The 24126-nt window shown below is 41.9% G+C and overlaps 1 protein-coding gene across 2 annotated transcripts in view; it reads right to left on the reverse strand.

Moving 5' to 3' along the window:
* sdk1b (sidekick cell adhesion molecule 1b) overlaps positions 1-24126 on the reverse strand; it is a 410260-nt gene that overhangs the window by 207849 nt on the left and 178285 nt on the right. For both annotated transcript variants that reach the window (XM_070550118.1, XM_070550117.1), the window contains exons 3-4: positions 23356-23462; positions 18422-18569 (exon numbers count right to left, since the gene is read on the reverse strand). In XM_070550118.1, coding sequence (XP_070406219.1) covers positions 18422-18569; positions 23356-23462 — 255 coding nt within the window. The remainder of the gene's footprint in view (positions 1-18421; positions 18570-23355; positions 23463-24126) is intronic.

Below are 24126 nucleotides of genomic sequence, written 5' to 3' on the forward strand. Positions count from 1 at the left end.
GAGGAAGACAGAAGGAAGCAGATCAGATATGGACAATAGATAATGCAGCTTTCAAAGATCCAATCTGCTGAATTAATCATTATCAGCAAGAAGCACATAAACACACGTTTCCCTGTCTCTTTTCTGTCCGTCTCTGAATGTTCAGCTCAGACAGAAGTAGACGATCCCCGACAGACAGGAATAAATGAGCAAAGAGCTACTAAACTCAGATCTCTCACACCAACACACACACACACACACACACACACACACACACACACACACACACACACACACACACACACACACACACACACACACACACACACACTGAAACCGAATGTCCCAGAGAATTAGAACCTAATTTGCATCAGAATGAGACTGCAGCCTACGCTTATTAGCCGGGACAGTGTTAGAATATTTCTCTGTACTTTGACTATATGTCATCCCTGCACAATATTTCAATTACTGTAGATCCCAGCAGATGTTTGGGTGATTCAACAGCCCTGCTGGCAGCTCTGACAGGGTGGATCCTGTCTGTTGTCACTGCTTTGAGACAAATAAGACGATATGCTCACGATGCTATTCTTCCATCTAAATGACTGTTTATTACTTACCTGAAAACACTGAAACAATGTGTCATTAATAAAAAAAACAACAACATTATTTATGTTACAATTGCCAAAATGAGCATTTTCCACTTAAGTTAGTGCAAAAACTTACATACTAAACAACTAAGAAGCAAAGTTTTATTTAAGGTGGTGGAGAGACTAGATCTTAACTACTTTGGGGGGAAATGCAAGATAGATTTCTGCTAATAATGTCTTCTACGTTAAAGTTAATCATGTAGCAGGGTATCTGCAGGTTTAAGGGAGCCAAATTTAAGACTTTTTAAGAAATTTTTAAGGCCACTTTGAGCAAATTTAAGCTATAATTTCCAGCTATTGCCTGGAACCAGTGCTAACCACGTCGCAAATGTGGGATTAGCCATCCAGTTACCATTAAACTTGCACTTCCGCATGGCGCAAGCACCCACAAGCTTAACCAGCTAATGTGCTCATCTAAAAATAGCCCCCTTTCACAACCAGCTGAATGTGTACGGTTCCGCTTACGCCAACATCGTACACAAAAAAGCTGAACACTAACTAGAAATTCATGAAAACTTTATAGAAATAAAATAATCTTATTTATTGGGTCTTTGGTCATTTAAGACCTTTGGAAACTGCATTTAAGGATTATTTGTCATTTTTAAGGATTTTTAAGACCTTAAATTTGGAAAAGCAAATTTAAGACTTTTTAAGGACCCGCGGATACCCTGTGTAGGGGGAATGACACTCATGAATCATTTTGTTCACATTTTAAAGAAACCATTAAAGAGAAAATGTGTAGTTTTTACTGTTAACCTCTGGAAATATCCATCGGAATGTTGTTGAAAATGAATAAAATGATGCCCAGTTGTTGAAAAATATTGGCAGCTTTGAAACATACAGCACAGGCCAAACGTTTGGACACACCTTCTCATTCAATGTGTTTTCTTTATTTTCATGACCATTGGTAGATTCTCACTAAAGGCTTCACAACTATGAATGGACACGTGTGGAGTTATGTACTTAACCAAAAAAGGTGAAATCACTTAAAGCATGTTTTATATTCTATTTTCTTCAAAATATCCACCCTTTGCTCTGATTACTGCTTTGCACACTCTTGGCATTATCTTGATGAGCTTCTAGTCACCTAAAATGGTCTTGAAGGAGTTCCCAGAGGTGTTTTGCACTTGTTTGCCCCTTTGTCAATGGTCATGGTCATGAAAATAAAGAAAACACATTGAATGAGAAGGTGTGTCTAAACGTTTGGCCTGTACTGTATAACCATAAAAATCAGGTCTAAAACACATTGGAGCGGGTCCAAGTCTTTGGGCGATGCCATATTAGACACCGCGTTTCTTTCTACGGGAGCCCGTGAGGACATAATGCATTTACTGGATTGTAAGAAACGGTAACAAAACTTTCACCATTCACAAATGTTGTTTGACACATTTACGTCTTTGCTCTTTGCCAGTGATGAAAGTGAGTCTGATGTACTTGTTATTTTACTGGAAGTTGAACAATCTAAGCAGAGGTTGAATTACTCCAAGTACCAAAAGACAGTCTAAGAATTAGCAAAAAATATTGTGAATTATATATTTATGGCCGTAGATTACAGAAACAAACATTTTAAAAATAAAAAGTCAACATTTCATTGGTGGAGCTACTAATAAAGCAGGGGTACGAAGTTTGTATATTTTACAGTGTAATGCTTTAATTTGACCATCTGACCTGTTTCTATGATATAAAGTAGATAATTGTTCATAATTTGTGTTTTCCCTGAGTCCCTCCCCTGGCCTCCACAGTAAAAACCAATCATTTACATGAGCCAAGTGCGTTGACCAATGGATTTACATAGCCTTAAGAAGGAGCTGTCAATAAAGCAAGATTGCGTGGTGATGCACAGTCCTGCTTTGGACAACAGCTTTCACCTACTAAAACACTGAGGCGAAATATTAAATCATGTCTTGTAGAAGTTCAGTTCAAAATCTTGTTACATCCCTCCGTAGTTTAAGAAGTTTCCATTTTGTTTCTCCCTCTCTTCATCCATCATCTCTCTGCACGGACCGCCTGCTGATTGTCTCCCCACTTTTGAGTGAGTGAGGCAGTAAAAGCCTCTGTTATTATGTATCATTAAGAAAAGCCTCATAGTTACATCTTCTTTAGTTCCTTCGGTGAAAAAAAAGTTTCTTTTTAACAAAGATGTTGAATAATTTTTTTTACTGATAGAACAAAACAAACCAGGGCTCTGTTTACGAGGAGGGGCTAATTTAATGACATTAGACGGGTTAAACTCAGCTGATCCGTCCAGTAGACACTGAGATTTTCATCTCATTAAATGTATCTGACAGGGTCAAATAAAGCAAAATAGAATCCTTGCATTATTCAGAACATAATGTTCCAGACACGTAGTTCTGCTTTTGATCCCACAGACTTTAATGTGAAACTACAAGTTTCAAACAAAACCCAAACAAAGTGTGTTTGGCAGATCAAGCTATGAATATTCATAGTGTGACAGCAGGCCCTTAAGTGTTGTCTTCATAATGCAATTCCTTCTGACTGCACCGTCGACAGTGACTAATATGACCAGAAAATGCAATGCAATTAAACCGACAACCCCGTGCTCCCCGTCTCCCATGGCCACACATGACGCTCCACCAACGTGGAAGTTCAGTGAGGACATTAAATATTGAGAGAGTGATCTAATTTCTTTACTGCAAAATTTATGCACATTAGTGATGTGTTAGAACAAATCGCCTCCAGACAGTTTGAAGCAACACAGTCTTTTGCAGTTCGGAGGAAGAAAAACTGGACCAAAATTAGACGAAAAAGAAAAGAAATGCTAAATTATACAATTGCAATGGTCTGATTGTCAGTCTGAGATTATAAAAAAGTTTTTGAAAAATTGTTCACACAACTGACAGCAAATGTAGACGGAGAAATGGTCACATTAGACACACGTATAAATATTCTTAATTCAAACACAAAGAAAGTGATCTGAAAGGATTCAAATGAAATTTATTTAATCAATAATAAAATTATGATTATGTCATTCTGGTGTCAAATTGTGGTCAGACCTAAAACATGCAAGCAGCATACAACCTGTACTTGCGTCTTATAGGTAAATCGTCACACACACACACACACACACACACACACACACACACACACACACACACACACACACACACAATCTGTTCTGTGTAATTATCTGCAAATCAATTCAGAATCTGGTCCAGCCCATTAATACAAAACCTGACATGATGCATAATTAAATACAAAGTCAGAGCTGCTGGGTGTGAACACGATGGAGCTCAGCATCCCTGAGCACACAATGTCACAAACTAATAATGAAGAAATTACAAAAGTAAATTGAAACACAAACGCGGGTGGAGATTACGGGAACTGATTTCATGTTCGTGAATTACATTTACCCATCTTTCTGCCTCCTCGGTCAGCCTGCACTACTGAGTGTGACACTACATCGCCACACCTTTACAGAACGGATTTGAGAAAATATTGATACACTGAAATATTTAATGATATTTTGTTTGATGATAAAGAATCAATATTTAAAAGCATTTTTATTCAGTTTTTTATTGAGAATTTACATGCAAACATTTACTGTATTTCTTTTAGGTGGTGCTATTCAAACTCCGACCTCTAGGGGGCAGCTGCTTTTACCGCCTTCATTCAGACAGAACAACAAGATCCCGCGATAACACTGGATGTGTCTTGGAAGTATCTGGTCCGAGTTTTCCAATTAAATCCCATCATAAAAACTGCAAATATCGAATATCTTTTAATATTGCGATGTATCGCCAGATTTGTGCCAAGACCAACTTTGGCTGATTACTTAAACCTTCAGATAAAATTCAGGGAAATCATTTTGACTGATTTATATAGCTATTCATATGATGCCATGAACTTAAAAGTATTTTCCTAATTTATTCCATCCATCATGGGATAACTACTCAAAATGCTGATGATATTTTTTTACTACTTCTCATAGGTGTCCCATAGTCATCATCACACATTGGTGAAATTACATCTTTTTGACCCATCCCCGTGGGGAGCGGCGAGCAGCAGCTGTGGCTACGCTCGGGTACTATTTGGTGGTTTAGCCCCCAATCTAACCCCTTTAAGCTTTTGTCATGCAGCGAGGCATTGGGTCCAATTTCTTAAGTCTTTGGTATGACCTGACTGGGATTTGAACCCCAATCTCCCAATCCCAGGGCAGACACTCATACCACTAGGACACAGGAAAACCCCTCATAATTTAAAGACTATTAAAGCGATGCAATTTCATATCTATGTAGATTACATCAATACACGTGACCTAACGGCTTAATTACTCCCAGCATCGTTCGAGAAGTGCAGCAGTGTGATTTCATGGCTTTAATCCTGACAGTGGAGAGGAACAACATCATATATGACGTCAAACAGTGACATCAAAGGTGATGTCCTTCTTTTTGGTTTTATCGCCGGACGGCATAAACAAACCGTGAACTTTGAAGTCTTGAGGGATTTTGTGATCTCGCGAGTCCAGCAAGGAAGCCGTTCTGCGGCACAGACGCTCCCGGTGTGTACTGGACCGAGTTGAAGCTCACGAGTAAACCGCTGCTCTTCTTCGCCGCTGATGCTTCAAATGTGAAATTAGGGATGTTGTCAAATTTTCTATGGCTACTGGGCTCTCCAATTATTGAATAAAGAAACAATTACTAATAATTGATTTTTTTAACAAGCAGAAAATATAAATACGTTAAAACACAAAACAATTCAAATATTTCAAAATTTCTAGAAGCTTTACGTTGAGCTAAAACAAAAAAAGAGTATTACGATTTTTTTTTCCTTAAAGGTGGATAAAAACCACTAATGCTGCATGACATGAAAATAAGCAAAGAGGAAAATGAAATAAGTCGAAAGCAAAAGACGAAACAACAAACCCATATCAATTCAAATTAATGAAATATATAAAAAGAGAAAATTTTGCATTTTCGTCTGAGATTTTTTATTCTGCCATTTTCCGCCACATTAAGGGACCAAAGGAGCAATTCAATGGTGAAATGGGAGGGAAAGGGAGAGCAGGAGGGAGTGGGCAGTGGAATTAAGTTAGAAAATATTAAATTCTGGCACACAGAAAAGAAAGAGTCCCTGCTGCGTCATGCCCTGCCTCTAAAATAAATAAATGAAAAAAATACAGTGTCAAGTCCTCAAAGCTCCTTTCTGTTTTATACTTGTTTCAGTTTCACTTATTAATATTTATATACAAAATAATTGATAGAAGTAAATGTTTGGGTTGTTTACAGAAGGAAACAAAGTTTAACAGCAGCAATAACTTGATCCTTCACTTATTAAACCATGATTATTGTAATGTTGAAAAAGTAGAAATGAGAGTAAACCCACCAAGACTTCCTCTATCGATGTAATAATCACAGGAATAATAATTCTGCCTCACTGATAAATGGCATTAATAAACTTTAATCACACACAGGCAGAAATTATAGAGCAAATTAAGACATACGTGGACATCTCACTGGAAAAAAAACTGTCAAATCTGTAAATGGAAACAAAAAGGCTTCATATTACAATCAATAAACTACAGCTGACACACAACTTAACACGACTGGTAAAACAATACATTAAAGCAGTCAGTTGACCTGATTTTACACACATAAGCAGCTTAATGTAGACCTAACCAACACGACCAATCTCGGATCACACCCCCCACCCCAAAATCATGTACAGGAGACATGGTATGACTTTTTTCTTAAGTTTAAAAAGCTCTTTGGTCGATAGAAAACATGTTTACAAAGTTCTTTACATAAAGTCCCTCTCCCATGAAGCCATTTCAGCAGCTTCATTCTCGATATTTTCAGTACCTTCCAGAATGCTTCTGGCACAACACCGGAGCTCCTGAGTCAGAGATACGTGTTGTGAGCTGGGAGGTGAGCACTCTACATACACCATTACGTCACCTGTTTTTTGGGAGCTTCTCTGATTTCAGGAGAGAGAGCAGCAGCTGTGGTCAATCAGCTCATCAGCAGGTGGCCTTCATAAGGAGGACGGAGGTCACTGCCAAACTGCCGGATGATTACGCCTCACTGGTAGAAATCCCAGCCTCCGTGACTCTAAAGAACTCTAAATTTTTGAAACTTAGATTTACTACGATTCTTGTGCTTAGACTTTGTTCTTGTTTATTCCCTCGTGCTGTAGGCTCAGTCATCCCTCTCGATACACCGGATCTCTGCGTGACACTTTGGATATACAACTGCCCGACCATACAGCCTCTGGATTCACCTCTCGACTCCCCGTCCTCCTAACGGCTCGACTTGCTCCTGGCAAACCTGCTCTCTCTCTCACATCACCTCCAGTTGGAACCCCGTCGATCTGCTTCAACCCTGGATATCCGCTCGCTCTCCCAGCTCACCCCTCCCCGGACAAACTTCACCACACTTCGCCCATAAGTCCTCCTCCCAAGCGCATCCTGTACCATATTACCTTATCAAAACCTCACATCTACTCCTCTCCCCCTCAGACGCTGCTCCCGTCACTCATTCGCTGTTTACCAGTTACTCCTGGAATCATCTTTTCTAAATAAATCATTATTATTCCTACCACCAGCTTCCGTGTACTGATTCTGCATGTCCTGGGTTAAACTTTTACCACAGAACATGACAATACGTCGGGCTGCTGCTGGGTAAAACCCGGTAGCTCCACAAGCCGGCAGCCCGCGCAGCAGACAGGCGCTGCTGCAGTCAGATTCGCTGAGCTGCTGCTGAGGGGAGGGGACCGTACCGATAGTCGGAACCCAGCTCCACCAACATCTTATATTTCAACCCTTTTTCAAAAATGCAGCGTCATGTTAAATGCACTGGGTTTTACCCTATTACAGTTAAATTTCATGGTTAAACAGTACATGTTAAAATCTAAGCTCAGCTCGGCAGTGACCTAAAATATATAAATATAATTTTACTTACCGAAAAAAATGAAGTGGAGACTCCTTGGACGCTCTATTAGTGCAATTAATGCCACAGCAAGTCATTTTGTCCAACAATTGCACAAATAATATCCAAAAACGAATACACAAACGCTACAACTAATGGTCTACGTTGAGAGACTGAAAATGGCGGAGCAGTTTCCAGGCGAGGCCGAGGCTCAGCCTTTCCACGGAGCTAGCTCTGTGGTCACGTGGGTCTGATGCTCATTAATTATTCAGAATTTTAGGCTTTTAATACACTTAAACAGAAGAGTGACACCCCCCCCCCCCCCCCCCAAGAGTTGTCATGAGTGTAAACTAGATCATTTAAACCAAAACCATGTTTTGGTACCAGGCTGTAAACATGTTTATTTCTGCTGTGAAATTGGTATTTTTAACATGGGAGTCAATGAGGATTTGCTCGTTTCTGACACCAGCCCCCAGCGGATGAGGGTGGAACTACAATTTTTGTCACTTCCTGTTTTGTTTCATATCCAGACCCGATTTATGGAGGCTTGGTTTGAACCCAGGCTCCCGCAGTCATATCAGTAGTACCTACCTTGCCTGCTAGTGGTGATCAGAGGAACTGGTGGCACCTGTGTTCTGCGCTTCTCCTGTCAGCGAGCCCCAGGGCAGCTGTGGCTACACCGAACCTCATCATCATCATCAGTGTGTGAATGTGTGTGTGGGTTAGTGACAGACTTTTGGGTAAAGCATTTTGGAGTCCTCTGACTCAGGAAGGTGCTATACAAATGCAGGTCATTTACTTTCCTCATTTGTGATGTCACAGCCCACCTGTTATAGACACACGTTTGGGGTGCTTATAGAGGCAGTGGAGACACACGGCAGCACTCAGGATGCAAAAGGTTAGTTGTACATAAAATGTCCCTTTAAGTTTTATTTATGTTTCGCATTGTGCTTGTGAGGACACGTTACTTCTGCTCAGCATTTTTTCACAACTATATAATCTTGTTTCTTTTTCAAATAACCTACCAAATTTACTAATGAAAGATTTATTTATACGGCAAACTTCCTTTGATATTGTGGCCTTTCCTAAACAACACTTCACTGTTCCCACAATCTTATAAAATCATAGTTTTCAGAATAAAGTTATTTTCTGCATCACTCTGGGTTAAGTGACAAATTCGTTGGCTAAAACACATTAAACATCGCAGTACGTCTCCAAAGAAAGACTCAGCTAATTTGCGTATTTGAATGAAGGCATTGATATTCTTTGGGCAAGAAGGCCATTTTCGGAAGAGTCATTGTAATACCCAAGTTTCATGTTGTGGCATCACAAGCACACAATCATCTCGATTAAAATCACAGTTCACTTTGCAGCCTTTTCCGTTTACAAAAAGTGTTTTTATTATCAAGTACGCTCCAAAATAAGTTCCAAGTCCTTTAAAGAGCCACACCAGATAACCACAACAATGGTTCTTTCAATGAGAGCCAGTTGATTTTCTAAAACTCAATCAGAAACCCAGACAAAGACTAACAGATTGTATAATAAGACGTGCGAGTGAGTGAGGAGAGGAGGAAACCTGGCACTTTGTCTCTGTGCTGCCATATGTCTTGAAATCCTGCATGTCTGGGATTTTTTTGTAATCCTCAAAAGTAACTAAATCATATCATTGAGAAGAAAGTCACATACAGTTTTAAGCTTCTGGTGGCTCCAGAGATTAAGCTCCAGACACAAGGGATTGAGATGAGCTTAAACTCCTTACTGCACACTCATTTCCTGTTGTTTTCCTTTTTTTAAACATCTTCTTCTTCTACCTTTCACTCTGTCAGTTTGATCCTCCCCTTTGGCTACGAGGAACTGAGTCATTATGAGCTGCAGCGGCGCGGCTGTTTATGGAAGACCTTTCAAATGGTCGGCTGTATTTCCAGCATGTGGTGGGATCCAAGCCTACACATTCTTTGACTAACCATCCAAATGATGTCCTTTTTTTTTTTGCTCGTGGCGCTGCTGTTTAATAGACAAACATGGGCACGCACACCTCTTCACTGACACTAACACACACAACATCTGCTTGCTCCGTTCAGACACCGAGAAGGTTCCTTCTGTTCAGTCCTATGCTGTGTGTGCGTGTGCGTGCATGCGTGCGTGTGTGCATGCGTGTGTGTGTGTGTGTGTGATGGAGGGATGCAGAAATAATGAATGGCTCCCTCTGTTACAGTGGTGTTTGACAAATTAAAATAAATGAATATTGCAAAAGAAAAAAAATGCACATATTCACGGCGTATGGAAGCTTAGGACAAAACTAGTTCCCATCAGACTTGTAATATCAATGCTCTCCAAACCACTCAGCTCCCCCAGTACCCAGAAACTTTGAGATTCAGCGTATGTCCTGCCATTGCTTTGCATAGATCACTCCTTCTAGTTGATCAGTCTGGGCTCTTTGTGGCCCCGACAGTGGAAGAAAGGCGAGTTCTAATTCTCCTCATCCCGCCTGTCCTCTTGAAGCTGCTGGTTATCAGAGTCAATTCACGTCCATCTGCCACAGGCCTCTGAGCTAATTAAAAGCAGCAGCTCACTGCTCTCGACCTGGGCTGCAGGTCACAGCTGAAATACATTTCAGCATCATCGCTGAAGGTGGCAGCTTTGTGCCGGAGCTCCTTTCATTACTTCTGGACACCGGAAAAAGGAAAACACACTCAACACGTCTGTCGTTCAGAGGCCGTTTGGAAATAGCATTATGAAGGGAAGAAAAACATTTGCTGAAGGGAGAGAAAAGGGCGGTAAATCAGAGAGATGGCAAAGCTGCGCGGAGATGGACCGGATGAGGAACGAAGGACTCTTTTAGATTAGAGCAGAGTGTGTGAGAAGTGACAGCTTGTAAGTTCTTTGCTGGCCAGTTTGAGGGCTGGGGGAGTTTGGGAATGTTCACAGACGGGCAGGATGTGTGCGAGGACAGGCTGAACGTAGACACACGGAAGGACAGACTGTGTGCACGCTGGCTATGCAGAGCAGAGTTGGGGGGCAGGCATGTGGACATAAATTGAGAGCTGTGGGAGAGGCAGGAAGACAGACAGGAAGATGGAACGTGGGACTCTGGGAGCCATGCATATCGGATCAATAAACTTCATAAACGACATCATCAGCTCGGTCACCACGAAGACAGCCAACCGCCAGGCACCATCTGGGCAAGTCTCACCAGACTGCGGGATCAGCCAGCATAACCTGGCACACAAACACATCCTGACACAGACTCACACGATGAACTCCGCAAACAGCCACTGCGCTCAGTCTGCCGCGCATGAGCACGCACAGAGACGCTCCAGCCAGGTATAGACGCAACTGAGATTGGTCTGCAGAGACAGATTATGCTCATGTGTGCGCTTGCATGCATAAACCACAGCAGTTAAGCAGTTTACTCAGGGACAAAGGTTTTATGGGCTCTGTATAACACTGTATGCTGCAGCACGTTAATGACTGTAAAATGGTGTGTGAGAGGGCAAGCAAATTATGAGAACAGAGTAGTACGTAAAAAAATATTTTAGAGAGGAGCTAGATAGAATTGCAGCAAGAAGGAGAGAGCATGGAAGACAGAGTTAGTAGGGAGAAGGAAGCTGTGAAAAAAGGTGTAAATTAGTCTTTTCTATGCTGGTTCAAAGGAAATGTTGTGGATGAATCCTTATCACGGTGTGCATATGTGGGCTGCAAGCAAATTAGAGTCTTTCAATTGACACTGCACAGATAAATGTTTAGATTCAGATCATATTAACACATTAAAATGAAAACACTTCTATTATCTGTATAAGTGGTGTGTGTGTGTGTGTGTGTGTGTGTGTGTGTGTGTGTGTTTGTGTTGCTTGGGAAAAAAATTAAATCATGAATGAAAAATAAAGTAACAAAAACCACTAAAATGTTCCTGCCTTAAAGATGCATTTCCAGGAGCCAGGATATTTTTCTGGGGCGACTCTTTTCCCGTGGAGATTTCCACTACAAAGAACCAGGACCAAAAGGGATCTACCCCCCAAACCAGCCGTGGTTGAGCCTGACCAACAAGCATCCATTAGAAATGTGAGAATGAAAGGACTGATGCAGCTTCCTGCTGCCTGATTAACACTAATCTACCCAGATCTAACCTTATGCCGGGTTTCCACTTTGGCAGTTCTGTGAAATTTCTGGGAGGGTTAATGACAGGAAAAATACGAAGACTCTGTCCTCTCAGCTAATGTCTCTAAACAAAATTTGTCCTTTCAGGACTTTGCTAAAACATCAGCGCGACTATTTTGGCAGTGAGTTATGTCACTTATCAGTGCCAAAAGGTGTCCAAGGACGTTAACATTAAAAGTGTCACACCCCCCCCCCCCCCCCCCGTGTCCTGTCTGGCTGTGAAGCAAACAGAATCAATGTCTGAAAGCTGATAACAACAAGCCTTACAGATTTACCCCTTCTTTCCACAGGAGCCGTCAGCAGCATGTTACTGTAGCAGCACGTCATAGCTGCTGATAGCAACCGCTGTGGTCGACAGAACCTTTTCCACCGGAGCCGTCAGCAGCGCGAGTCGGCCGCGTCTCAGGAGCAGCATGTTGCGGCCCTTACGCGCCGGTTCTATTTTCTACGCTCGACACCTCTGAAACGGGTCAAGTTCAACATTTTTGGGGAAGGAAAGACAGGAAATCGGACGCGGAAATGGAGAGAAGCTCTCGAGATTTTCAGAATAAAGAACGTACTGCCTTCCGGTTGCTTCACTTAAAAAAAAAGTTACTCACTGTGCGGCCCCATGAGAAGTTATCACCTAGCTAGCGGTCGCCTTTGTTTTTCAGGTCCGTATTGGCGATTATAAAACGGACAGAACATAAAACACAAACCTTTTGGAGCCATGTTGTAGTTTTCTCCTGCTTGTTGTTGTGTTTACTCATGAAGTCACTCGTGTGACTTCGTGCTCTGTCGGTGACAGCTGCTCCCCTGCTGCATCGCGTCTCGTGGGAAGGGCCAAGCAGCAGCTTACGCAAGCAAGACGTGCTGCTGCAGTAACGTGCTGCTGACGGCTCCGGTGGAAAGAAGGGGTTAGTCTCAGGTGGAGCATGAATGCGTCTGCTTTTAATGTCACGCCTGATACTTAAAACTTTATTGCTATTGTTTTTGAATGCTTTGTAATTCCCACCAGACACGGAAACAGAGGTGAAAGAGAAAGGAAAAGACAAAAAAATAAACAGTCAATGAGGAACAGGGGTCTGCTTCTAGACCTGCAGAAAAGGGACACAACAACAATACAACAAGATCAAGCTATCACTGCGTCAACTTGATGAAGAAATATATAATCAACATTGTTTAACTGAACAATCACACGATGATAAATCACAGTGCATTTAGTGCCAACCACAGCCTTAAGACATGTGTTGAACGTGCCCAAGTCCATACTTATGAGAGCACCATGTGAGCACCTGTGTGTGTACACACGCTTGTTTGTGTAAGGTTTCTCTATAGGAGCATCCAATAGAGAGTGTGAGGGGCCACAGATCCGCCCCCGAAAGATGTGTGGGAGATGGAGGGAGCTCCAAGTCCCAGAGATCCAGGAGCTGCCCCAGAGCACAGGGACCCCAGGGAGACTGCGACCAGAAAAGCCCCGCCCATATTGAGAGGTGCAGAGGATCGCCCCGGGGGGCCACGACCAGCAGCCGGCAGAATCCCAGGAGATATCAGCGGCAAGCCCACAGGCCCGCCCGCAGCCTCCCATCCCCAAGCCGGCCGAGCCCGGAATCCAGCGACCCGGGACCCAGGGGCGACCACCCTCGCCGGGGACCCAGATCCCACCAGGCAGCCACCGGGATTAATCAGGCAGACGCCAAAAATAAACCACCTGACCTGGGAGCCACGAACACTCAGGCAGACCAAGGCATCGCACTCCATACCAGGTGTGGCAGGAGGAGGGGAGACGAAGATGTATAGCAGCAAAAAAGTCCCAGGAGAGGGGAGGAGTCAAAGGCCCCACCTGACATATACAGTCATACACAAACACAGTCACACACTCTCTCCCTCATGCTCACACATGCACATACAACCTAAGACTTAGAAAAATGCATGCCGGACACCCACTCATGCTCCCCATACACACCCTAATCACTCTAAAAGTTTTATTCTGCCAAAGTACGCTGTCATGAAACACATTCAGGAGACAGAGAGGCTGTGTAACGTTAAAATGTTTTTTATAGCACTCTGTAGAAGATCACAAAGCAGCATAAAATACTGCATTATGGGCGATTTCTGCTACATTTTCTGACATTCGGAGTTTAGAAATCATGATTTTTAAGGCACACGTGGCAGTTAAGCTTGTTTTTAGCACCCCCAGTGTCAGTTATTAATTATCTGTGGTCAAAGCGAAAGGGAAACCTTTATCCTCACTGTGCTTTTCTCTTTTTAACACCTTAATCTAAAAGCTGAGATGTCTCCCCAGCGTTCATTAGTGTCTACAGCAGTGATTCATCACTAAATAAACAAATCAGCTGTGTTTATGATCTAAAACATGCAGGAAACGTATTGGAAAAAGACTGCAGCACCAGGTATGTCAGCTTAATTTTTTCTAAGTGCAGCAGGTGCCGGCTCGGCACTCTAAAATTACAAAAGTTGGAGTATTCTGGCCTCAGAGGGCGATGGGGGTCTGAATACATTTCATTAACCCAGTAAAGGGTAATTTTAGCACATAATGGCTCAAGAAAATGATTGAAAAATATGGAAAAGTAAAATAGAATCCTTTTAAAGCAGTATTTCCCTTTTCTACCATTCAACTTCACCAACAAATCTTCCAATTTTAAAAATGCCAGTTGTTTGGCGAAGTCGGCCGACCCTAACCCAACCAAGCATGAGTTAACTACCAGTTCCTAGTACATACCCCAGTTCAGGTACTCGGTTGGTTCGTGAATTGGTAAAATGGAGACATGGGTTTGCTACAAAGGTCCAGTGAAGTTACTCAGAAATTCTGATGAGGAAAATTGGCTTCAAGTGCAACCAACCAGGGCCAAAAGAAACCCGATGGTGGTTCAGGGTACATAATAATCAGAGTAAAATAGTTCTGGGTCACACAGTGAAACAAAATAACATTTACTTTATAATACATTAGAATAAATAGATGAAGTCTTCTTTCACTGTGTCAGTGTAAGATAACTATAACAAGAAAATAGAGTAAAAAGTGACATTTGCTCAACTGAACACGTACTGATAAAACTTCCCAGTCGTATCGAGGTTAATTCTCAGAGGTATAGCACACCCCTCCTCTTAAATATATACTACACATCCAAATGATTACTCTCTGGCTTTTTCCTTGGCCTAGAGTCACACAAGACATTACAAATGGCCTTCATAGACAGCCACTCTGAGAGTCTGGACTCTGACTCATTAGTGTCCTTAATACTAAATAACTAAAGTAGAACTCCTTAAATGTAATAAAGAGACTTAAGATAGCATAGCACTGGAAAAGGAGAGGCTTGGACAGCTTTTCTCAGCCTGCTGTCAGTGTAATGTAATGTAGAGAACAAGCCTTTATGTAGAGGAAGATGAAGCTGGATTAGAGCCCTGCACGAGCCTAAAATCTGAGCCTGTGTCCGGCCCGGCCTGAGGGGGTGGAGCCCCAGCCCGACCCGGCCGGAAAAGGTTTTCAGGATTCTCTGGCCCGACCCGAGCCTGACTTTTTTTAACCAACTAAATGAAAACAAAGTGTTTCAAATTTTTATGAATTAAGATTAAAAATAAAGGCGCCCGGCCCGTGTCCGAGGTTATTACACAGTCATTGGCCCGAAGCCCGGCCCGAGGGCTGTCGGGCCGGGCCGACCCGAGGGCCTAGGGCTTCAGTGCAGGGCTCTAAGCTGGATTATATTTGTTGAATTATGAGTTGTTTTTAAAAAAAATCAGGTATTTGTAACTTGTTTAGTTATTTTCAGGAAGTTTAACAAACTAAGAGCACTTCAGTCTGAGATGTAACTTTTGTGAGTTTTCTGAGTTTTTTCTGAGCAATCTGATCTCTGGATGAACTTAAAGGGACGTCAACTCTAGGAACGACTGACAGCTGCCTTGAGTGTTTTCCACTTGGGAAAATTTTTTTGTCACTGTAGAATGATGGGCTCCAGATTGTTTTGAAATGACCTTATAACTCTTCCTAGATTGATGGCAGCAACAATCACTTCTCAAAAATCATTGGTGATGCCTTTCTTTCCCTTGACATGGGCCCCAAAGCCCTTCAGCCAGACCCGAGATGTCTTTGTCCCATTTCTGTGTTTTCTGAAAGAATGAAGGCAACCCATCTCGATCACCTCTCAGAGCATCGAAGCAAAGTAGTGACAGAGTAGAAATGGTTGATGCATAAAAAGGTGAAAGGTGGGTCTTGCGTCTCGATGGTATGGTTTTAGTGATGATGGGCAGCATGTGCAGTCTAGAACAGAAAAGGTCTAATACAAGATATTTCCTCTGCTGAAAAATCACCGCAAATCAAGTCTCTGCAAACAACATAAGACTGGAGGAACTTGTGCCTTGTCGTTGAGTTGCTAATGCTAACAGTTATCTTCTGCTAGCCAAGACGTTCATTGTTGTTTCCAGGACGCTTAAAACAGCAACAGCTTTCCCTGTTGCAAGTTAGAACTCCTTCAGGCTAGTTATTTGTGGAGATAAAACATCTATGCTGCAAAGCAAACAGTCATTGGTAGAGTCGCATTGCTGTGAGCCAATCAGAGGCCACAGGTCCAAATTTCAGGAAATATTCTGGAGTAATACTTCAAATCCTGCTGTCTGCTGCAACTTTTTCCTTTGTCTGACTTTTAAGTTCTCAAACAGGTGCATCTGAGCTTTATTTCCCCCCAGAGAATGACATACAAGGCATTCATTCCTACTAGAAACCACTGCAAATGTACTAAAAGTATGAGTCAACTTGATCTTTAATACCATGGATTTACTGAGAGATGCATGTTCCTGAGACAGTGCATGCAGCCAGAAGGCTCACGCAAAACATGACGTTTGTAACCTCAGACCGTCATCTAGTGTCATAAATATACTGCTGCTATCTTGGCAGTGACCTTTTTATTTGTTTTTTGTTCCATGTTTCTATTTGTTTTTAAAGTATCTTTTGGGTCGGTAGGCTCCGTGTTTTTGTCTGAGTTGCCGCAGTGAACCCTTGAATATTGAGCGGGGTGTTTGTTTTTAAGTTGGTCAACAAGAATGAAATTCTGACAGGTGATTTGCTGCGGCGACCCCTGAAGAGAAAAGCTGAAAGACAAAGGTGTGTCAGATTCACAGTGTTGAACGCAGCTCTACCTTTTCTACCACTAAAATTCCCCAATATGCACGCGTTCCAAGTGGCTGTTCGGTGCCTTCACTGTCCGATAAAAGATATATCCAAAGTACAGAATTTTTGCTCCCCTGAGGCAACATGTTAGCTCTACATTAGCAAGCTAGCTAAGAGCTAGTGTTCTGAATTCCCCAGCTGCCATAAACTGTGTGATGTTACGGTGTTGTTGTCATCCATTAAACGATAAATATTGATGTACTGGTACTTGTTAAAATGAAAACTAAGCCGTTGTTTTTGAGTTTGAAAACCTCTATCTTGGGATGAATATAAAAGGTCAAGCTTGTTGTTTTATATCGTTATTTCCGGTTGTTTGAAAACCACATGATCAGGTCTGATTTCCAATCACGTGATCAGATCATCCCTCATTTTTTGTAAAGTATTTCAAAAATCAACACAATATTTTGGTGAGGATTTGAAGTGTAATAACAATTTATTTTTATTCAGATTAATTATCAAAATCTTACCAATAACAAGAAACTATCTCCTGTTATTTCACATGGATAGCAGCAGTGAGCACACCTAAAGCAGGCATAAAGCTTTGTAGTATTTATGTTCTGTCAGTTAACACTTTTTCAATACAGACAGCAGCAATAACCGAGGTCCGCCATCATCCATCCGACCACAGGTTAACAGGAGGAAATTATCCATGTTCATCTGTTTTTGAAAAGTAAAGTCAAACTTGGTGTCAGCCAAACACAAAGAAGACCATTAGAAACGAGTCTCTTCAATGCTTTTTCAAGAGAGCCTTTGAGGAGGTGGTTTGTCATTAAAGGTGAGAAGTCGCTCTCTGCCTTTTATATGCAGAGGCCAGAGACCACCCCTCTCGTTAAACACACAGAGGAGCGGTTAATGCTCTCAATGGGGAGTTAGTTATCTAAGATCATGAGCAAGAGCTAATAAAACCAACGCAGGTCTCCATCTCAACACCCACATTCACAGATGAGTGGTATCAAAAACATAGATTCTAAAATAACCTGCCTGAAACCACAGCAACCTGTTCAGAAAGCCTCTCGCAGCAGGCAATTGTTTCTGTTATGAATGCCCAAATTATTAAAACACTGTGATTATTATTCAGAATAATGACACTGACAAGATATCTGTAGCCACTAAGAAATAATATGCAAATTGGAGACATTTCAAAGAGAGCCAGACAATAGCATCAAACAAAAACGCAGCAAAATACAGCAACACAAAACATCTAAGGACCCCCACATCTCCGCTGCTCAACAGACACAAAAGAACATCTTCCCTGCACCTAAAATTACTTAATAACCTTGTAGATTTGATTCATTGAAAATTCTCTTTTATCTTTTCCTGATAATGTTCTTAGTCATTTATAATAAAAGGGGTCAGTTATCTAAACAGCTTATTATTCATGACAACTGCCGTCCAGTGCTTTAAAAGAACTTTTATGCCTTTAGAGCACACTAGTTAATATACCATTGTGAGAAGTTAATAGCGACATTTAAATATTATCTTAAGCTGTGTTTTGTCAGACCCAAATTGTACGTCTAAGTTTACATGCTCCAGTATAAATATGAGTAAACGGTGGAGACAAAAGCTAAGAGAAAGGTGTATGAAAATGCACGTACATTCGGTTGTTGGGGATGATTTTATGGCCATCTTTGTACCATGTGACCAGGGGCTGGGGAAAAGATGGGAGAGGAGGCAGGCTGATGATGGCTGCTTTGCCTTGTGTTGCCGTCTTTCTTTGCTCCTCAGCAGAGAAACTTCCCATGACTGCAGAGAGGAAAGAGAAGGAGACAAACATTCATGACACAGATAAAAGACTTAACACAGGTGTGTTCATTAAAGCTGCAAAAGCAAATTAGGAAAATAAATGAGCTTAACACATGTTTTATGCCTCGTGACAGCTTTCTAACATAATATAGAGATAAATATATTTTGAAGACAAAAAAAAGCAAAAAAATGATCGAAGTGGTTCTCTTGCATTTGTCTGAAAACTGTCTTCAATATTATGGTTTGGACCAAAGCAGTCATCGGACCATCTGGTTGTCGGTATTCCCGAAGCGCAGCACTTCAGCCCTTCCCTGGGCCCTCCACTCATTACCCACTCGTGTATTTAACAGAATAGCACTGGTGTGAGCGGGTCTCCGCTCACTAATATCAGAGAAGGAGAAACAGCCGGCTGCTACCACTTCAACTTTAGGACAAACTACCAGAGTCCCTAAAAGAAAAACACTATTTGAAGTCACGGACAACAACAGACGTTTGGACCTAGATAACGCCGACTGGTGTTTAGCGCTATCTCGTTTTGTCTAGTATCGCGGGTTTCTGGTTCCGGCTGGGAACCAGGAAGGGGTGAATGTTCCATGACCATGTTTGCGTTCAAAACCTAGCTCGTTTTTGGATTCACTATAACGGCTTTAATATTCCAGTTTTATTCCTGTACTTTGTTCCATCAGGGACATCCTTCAGATCAATAAGTGACTGCGTAGCATTACTACCTCACCCAGTTTCAGTTGAAAGGCAAGCTGCACTTTCCAAATGGTTTTACAACTGACAAGCATGACAGTCTCCATTATTGCAGAGATGCCACTTGGCTTACTAAAAATGCACTCTCAGATCTGGGCTCGCTCTCACACACTATGAGTGGCATGTCACCACTACACGATTCTAACGATAACCGTCTGTTGGACGCCAGCTTTCTGTTCTTTGAGGGAATCTGGCTAGCTCACAAACATGGGGGTGGAGAGCATTTTGCAAAGTGGTTTCCATGTATATCTCCTTGATGGAACGTGGGACTCTGTGTGACAGCGTGGCGACAAGCAGTGTCTGGTCTTCAGGCCAGTCCAAATTCCACATCAACTATATACAGATGCTATCATCTTTGTCAAGTTCTGATGGGCCATTGTGTTCTGACCAGAGCTAAGTTGCCTCTGACTAAAATGAAAGGAGTTTGTTCTCCTTCCCTGTTACAGTGGTCTCCCTCACAGTTGTGCAACATGTGTTTTCTGTCTTGCAGTGCCACTCATGCTTTAGGCTGTCTGAACTTGGAGACTTGCAGTTCAGTGTGGAAGTGGAAGCTGCACCCATCAGTGGAGCCTCAAGAGTGTCAGCTGTTCAGCAAGGCCTTAGGGCACATGTCAGACACAAGGCCCGTGGGGCCACATCATTTTATGTGGCTCGTGAAAGATTCAAGTACCTTAAAATAAGTCTATGCTGCTTCAAAGCGCACATTGGCTATTAACTACATCTCCCATAATGTATAGCAATTGTGTTCCCAGTGCAGTGACTCGCCACTAGGTGTTGCATGTTTAATTACTGCAACAAGTGAAAATAACTGTCTACACATCATCCCAAAATGTCCAGGAAGAGAAAGATTGATGCAGAAGGAAGGTGTTTCAACAAAGATGGAACATGTTGATGCTTCAAGGAGAAAAACCGGTATGTCTTTACAGTCATTAGCGTCCATGCTACTAGCATCAGCATCTGCAGCGTTACCTCCTCTGCCTCGGACAAACTGAAACACTCCTCATATTCAGCGCCACGTTTAATCAGCAATTAGCCGACTCTGAAGCCCAGAAATGGATATTAACAGCTCAGTAATCTGTTTGCTGCTGACATAGAAAGCGCACCGACCAACTTCCAGACCGAGATGATTTAACTCCAGTTTAACGACACGCTCAAGTCACTATGACTCTGTTGCTGCTGCGGCTTTCATCCCCCTCCCCGACACAGCTGTGTGGTCCAGATGCTCTCCATGTCCAGCAGCACAAACCTGTGTGAGCAACTGTTTCTCACTGATGAACTCCTTCCTCAGCTCAGAGCCCAACCCCACAGATGCAGGTCTGGCTGGAACAGGTGAGCATCACAGGAAATCAGAGTGGAAAAAACTGGGATTGAATTATGTTGGTTTTATCAACCTTTTCTGCTCCAAAGCATGAGTTATTAGGTAAGATATTGCATTTTTATTTAAGAGAATTACTGTTATTTATTTATGTTGTTGGCCTGTGAAAAAAGATTTCACCTAATATAAAACAGGAAAGATTACAGATAGAAGAATAGAAATAAAATAGAAAATCCCTTTTTTGTCCGTCAGTGGGGAAAGCTTGGTGTCACAGCAGCAATAACATTCATTACAGGAGCAACAAAGGAGAGTAAAATCAAGAATAAACATGAAAACATAAAATAGAAACACTTAAAAGATTCAAAGGATAAAAAATAAGAAGAAATGCTGAATATATGCAGATTTTAAAGGGACTTTACAGAGTTTTGAATTTTTATGCTAGCGATTGCCCCATCAGGCCAAAAGCATAACGGCAGCTTCAATAGGAGGCTCGTGTACGAGGCGCGCATGCTGTACGTGCACACTCCTTAATGAAAATGACAGCTGAGACAGTCCCTTGTGTGTGTGTGTATGTGTGTGTGTGTGTGTGTGTGTGTGTGTGTGTGTGTGTGTGTGTGTGTGTGTGTGTGTGTGTGTGTGGCCTGGAGGACAGAGGACAGGAGAACGCATAGCTAATTAATTAAATCATTTGGTTCTGTACCTTTCTCTTCAGCACAACCGACAAAGGTTTATGATGGTCAGTCCTCCTGCATGCTCAGATCATTCCCTTCCCTTGCTTGAAAAATTGTTCCAAAATGAAAGTTGAACCCACATCTTTTTTTATCTGTGAATTCAATGCCGTTCAGCGAGTCTCAAAGAAAAATTTGGGCATCTTACTGTAAAAAAATATACCATTGATGTAAAAAAGAAACTCTAAAACAACTATGTTCACACCCAGAATCGAACCCGGGTATTCAGTACGAAAGCCCGAAGTCTTACTAGACAAGCTAAACCACCAGTTACGTTTACTGTATCTGTAACATTTATATCGTTGATGACAGCTGAAACAACGTTCAAATAACGGTTCGGAGGGCTATGCCTGAGCGTGAACGTGCATGAAGCAGCCTGCTCGACCCGAGCATCTCTCTTTTTCTGTGATTTTACAGAAAAACAGGCAATCACAGTAAAAATGCCAGGGCTCATTCTCCAGGACCAGGGCATTGCAGGAGAATGTATGAAGAAGAAATTTATTATTTCTATACATGTTTTGGCTGTCAAAATTCCATAAGGAATTAAAATAACAAAATAAAAGGAATAAAATATAAAAAAATTATTGAGACATAAGTAACGAATACCACTGATGAGTGCTTTATTTAAAATCGACTAGCTTGTGTGTAATTTGGTTATTCCACATTCAGTGTTACTGCAAAAATAAGTTTGCTTCCAAATGAAAAGGTTCAGCCGTTCATATCTGTAGATAAAGGAAAATGTGCACATTTACCGTCACTTTGAAAAAAAATATTGAGTTTGGCCCGCGACTTCATCCCAGCTTTTCATTTTGGCCCAGTGTGAATTTGAGTTAGACACCCCTGCCTTAGAGGATGTGTTTGCCACTGGAGCCAACAAGCGAAGTCCTCTGCTCTTCAGAAAGCTGGTCTTCCCTCACACCTTTGGTTTTCTGGTTTAGATGCGATTGCTCTGTTGGTGGCTCACTCTGTTTTTTCAGCCGGGGCTTAGAAGTCACAGTAATGTGCTGCACTTGAACATAGCTTTGATGGCTGCTCCAAGGGTGTGTAAACATGTCTCTCATACTTCTTGTGTTGTACTGAGTAGACTGACTGAAATGGAACAAGATGTTATGCATATAACTACTGTTCCCTGAAGGAAAGAAAAAAGGTACAACACTTGGCTGTTCCGTTCACAGCTGGGCTCGCTGAAGAGCGGCCATAAAACTGAGGGGTGACTGTGATACCAGGTGTATTTTAGTGTGGGTGGGGTCTACCGCCTGACATCATACACCATTTGCCCCAAAAGTTCAATTAGGTTGTGAAGCAACGCTACATTTCGTATTTAATGTGCTGTATTTATATCCATAACATCAAATTTATTGCAATATTGTTTAACATTAAAATATTTTAGCCTTTGTTACCAGAATCCAGTAGTAACAGATTACTTACTACCAGATAAGAACTCATGTACCCAGCTCCTCACCAACCAAGATTCTACAAAATGTGACTGCTTACAAAATCTGGGTAGAATTATTACTAAAAATTACTTGTATACATTAAGAAAAAAATATGTGAAATGGTTATTAGATTCACCATGCAGTATACATTGTTCTTCTGCAGAAAAATGCACAAAATATAAAAGGTTCAATCCACAATCTGCTTATAAAGCAATTACACATGTACATGCCAGAGAAAAGTAGGTGTGCATTTGAAAAATAAAGAAAAAAAACATATTAAAAAATGTGTAAATGATTACAAGTTGCTGTATTTCCATCCTGCCCAACCATCTTTCATGTTTGCTGAAGGAATCAAAATCTAAATTAGGGGGTTTGCAGAAAATCATGTTCTGTTCATATTTACATTTTGTTTGCTCTTTGCAAACAGGTTTGTGAATTTAACCTGGCAATGCACTGAATGTGTCAAGACAAGGATAAAAACAGTTTTTAAACAGTTTTTTAAAATTTCAGAACAAAGCAAGTGTTTGTAGTGACAAGGCCTTTGTACTTACATGCCACATGAACGTCTGTTCTCCTGTGCATTACAGCTCCCATCCTGTTCCTCACTATACACTGATACAGTCCAGCATCAGTTCTTTTCAGAGAGGGTATGGACAACCTGAAGACGGACATGGAGAGGGCAGCAGTGAGAGCGTATTCATCCTCATTGCACAGTACTAATAACTAAACATGAAGGAGGGCATTAGCTACTGCAAGTGATTCCTGGAGACCCATCAGACAGAAGGCAAAGAAGGTGGAGGTCTGTTTGCCCATGTGCATTCATGACCTTGATCTGTGAAATCGGATCGTTTATGTGGATGCGAGAGGTAACCCAAAGCAGAAGGGAATGACAAGTGATGAATGCATACGTTTTGGTTGTGTGTGTGTGTTAGTGTGCGTGCACGTGCACGTGTGTGTGTGTGTGTGTGTGTGTGCAGGAGCTTGCTGAGTATGAGAAGGTTTTGACAGTGTTTGTGTAATTCTTCCAGAAAGGGATTGTTAATGGGGTTTTAATGCACAGTGCTCCACTAATGGGAGGTTTGGCATTGGATCTAGGTTTGCACCATGCTGGACAACCGCACCAGCACATGCGCGTGCACACACACACTTAAAACCAGATAGGCACAGTAAAACTGGACATCGCTTTGGGGCTCATTATGAATACCAGGACAGCCAAGTACTTAACTCCCAGGCTGTCGGTGTGAGCTGCCAACATACACAAACACCAACGCACGCACAGGCAAACCAGGCACACATGTACATCAAAGGCTCACGGCAGCACT

Source organism: Nothobranchius furzeri, chromosome 4, assembly GCF_043380555.1.
Source record: "Nothobranchius furzeri strain GRZ-AD chromosome 4, NfurGRZ-RIMD1, whole genome shotgun sequence".
Taxonomy (NCBI): domain Eukaryota; kingdom Metazoa; phylum Chordata; class Actinopteri; order Cyprinodontiformes; family Nothobranchiidae; genus Nothobranchius; species Nothobranchius furzeri.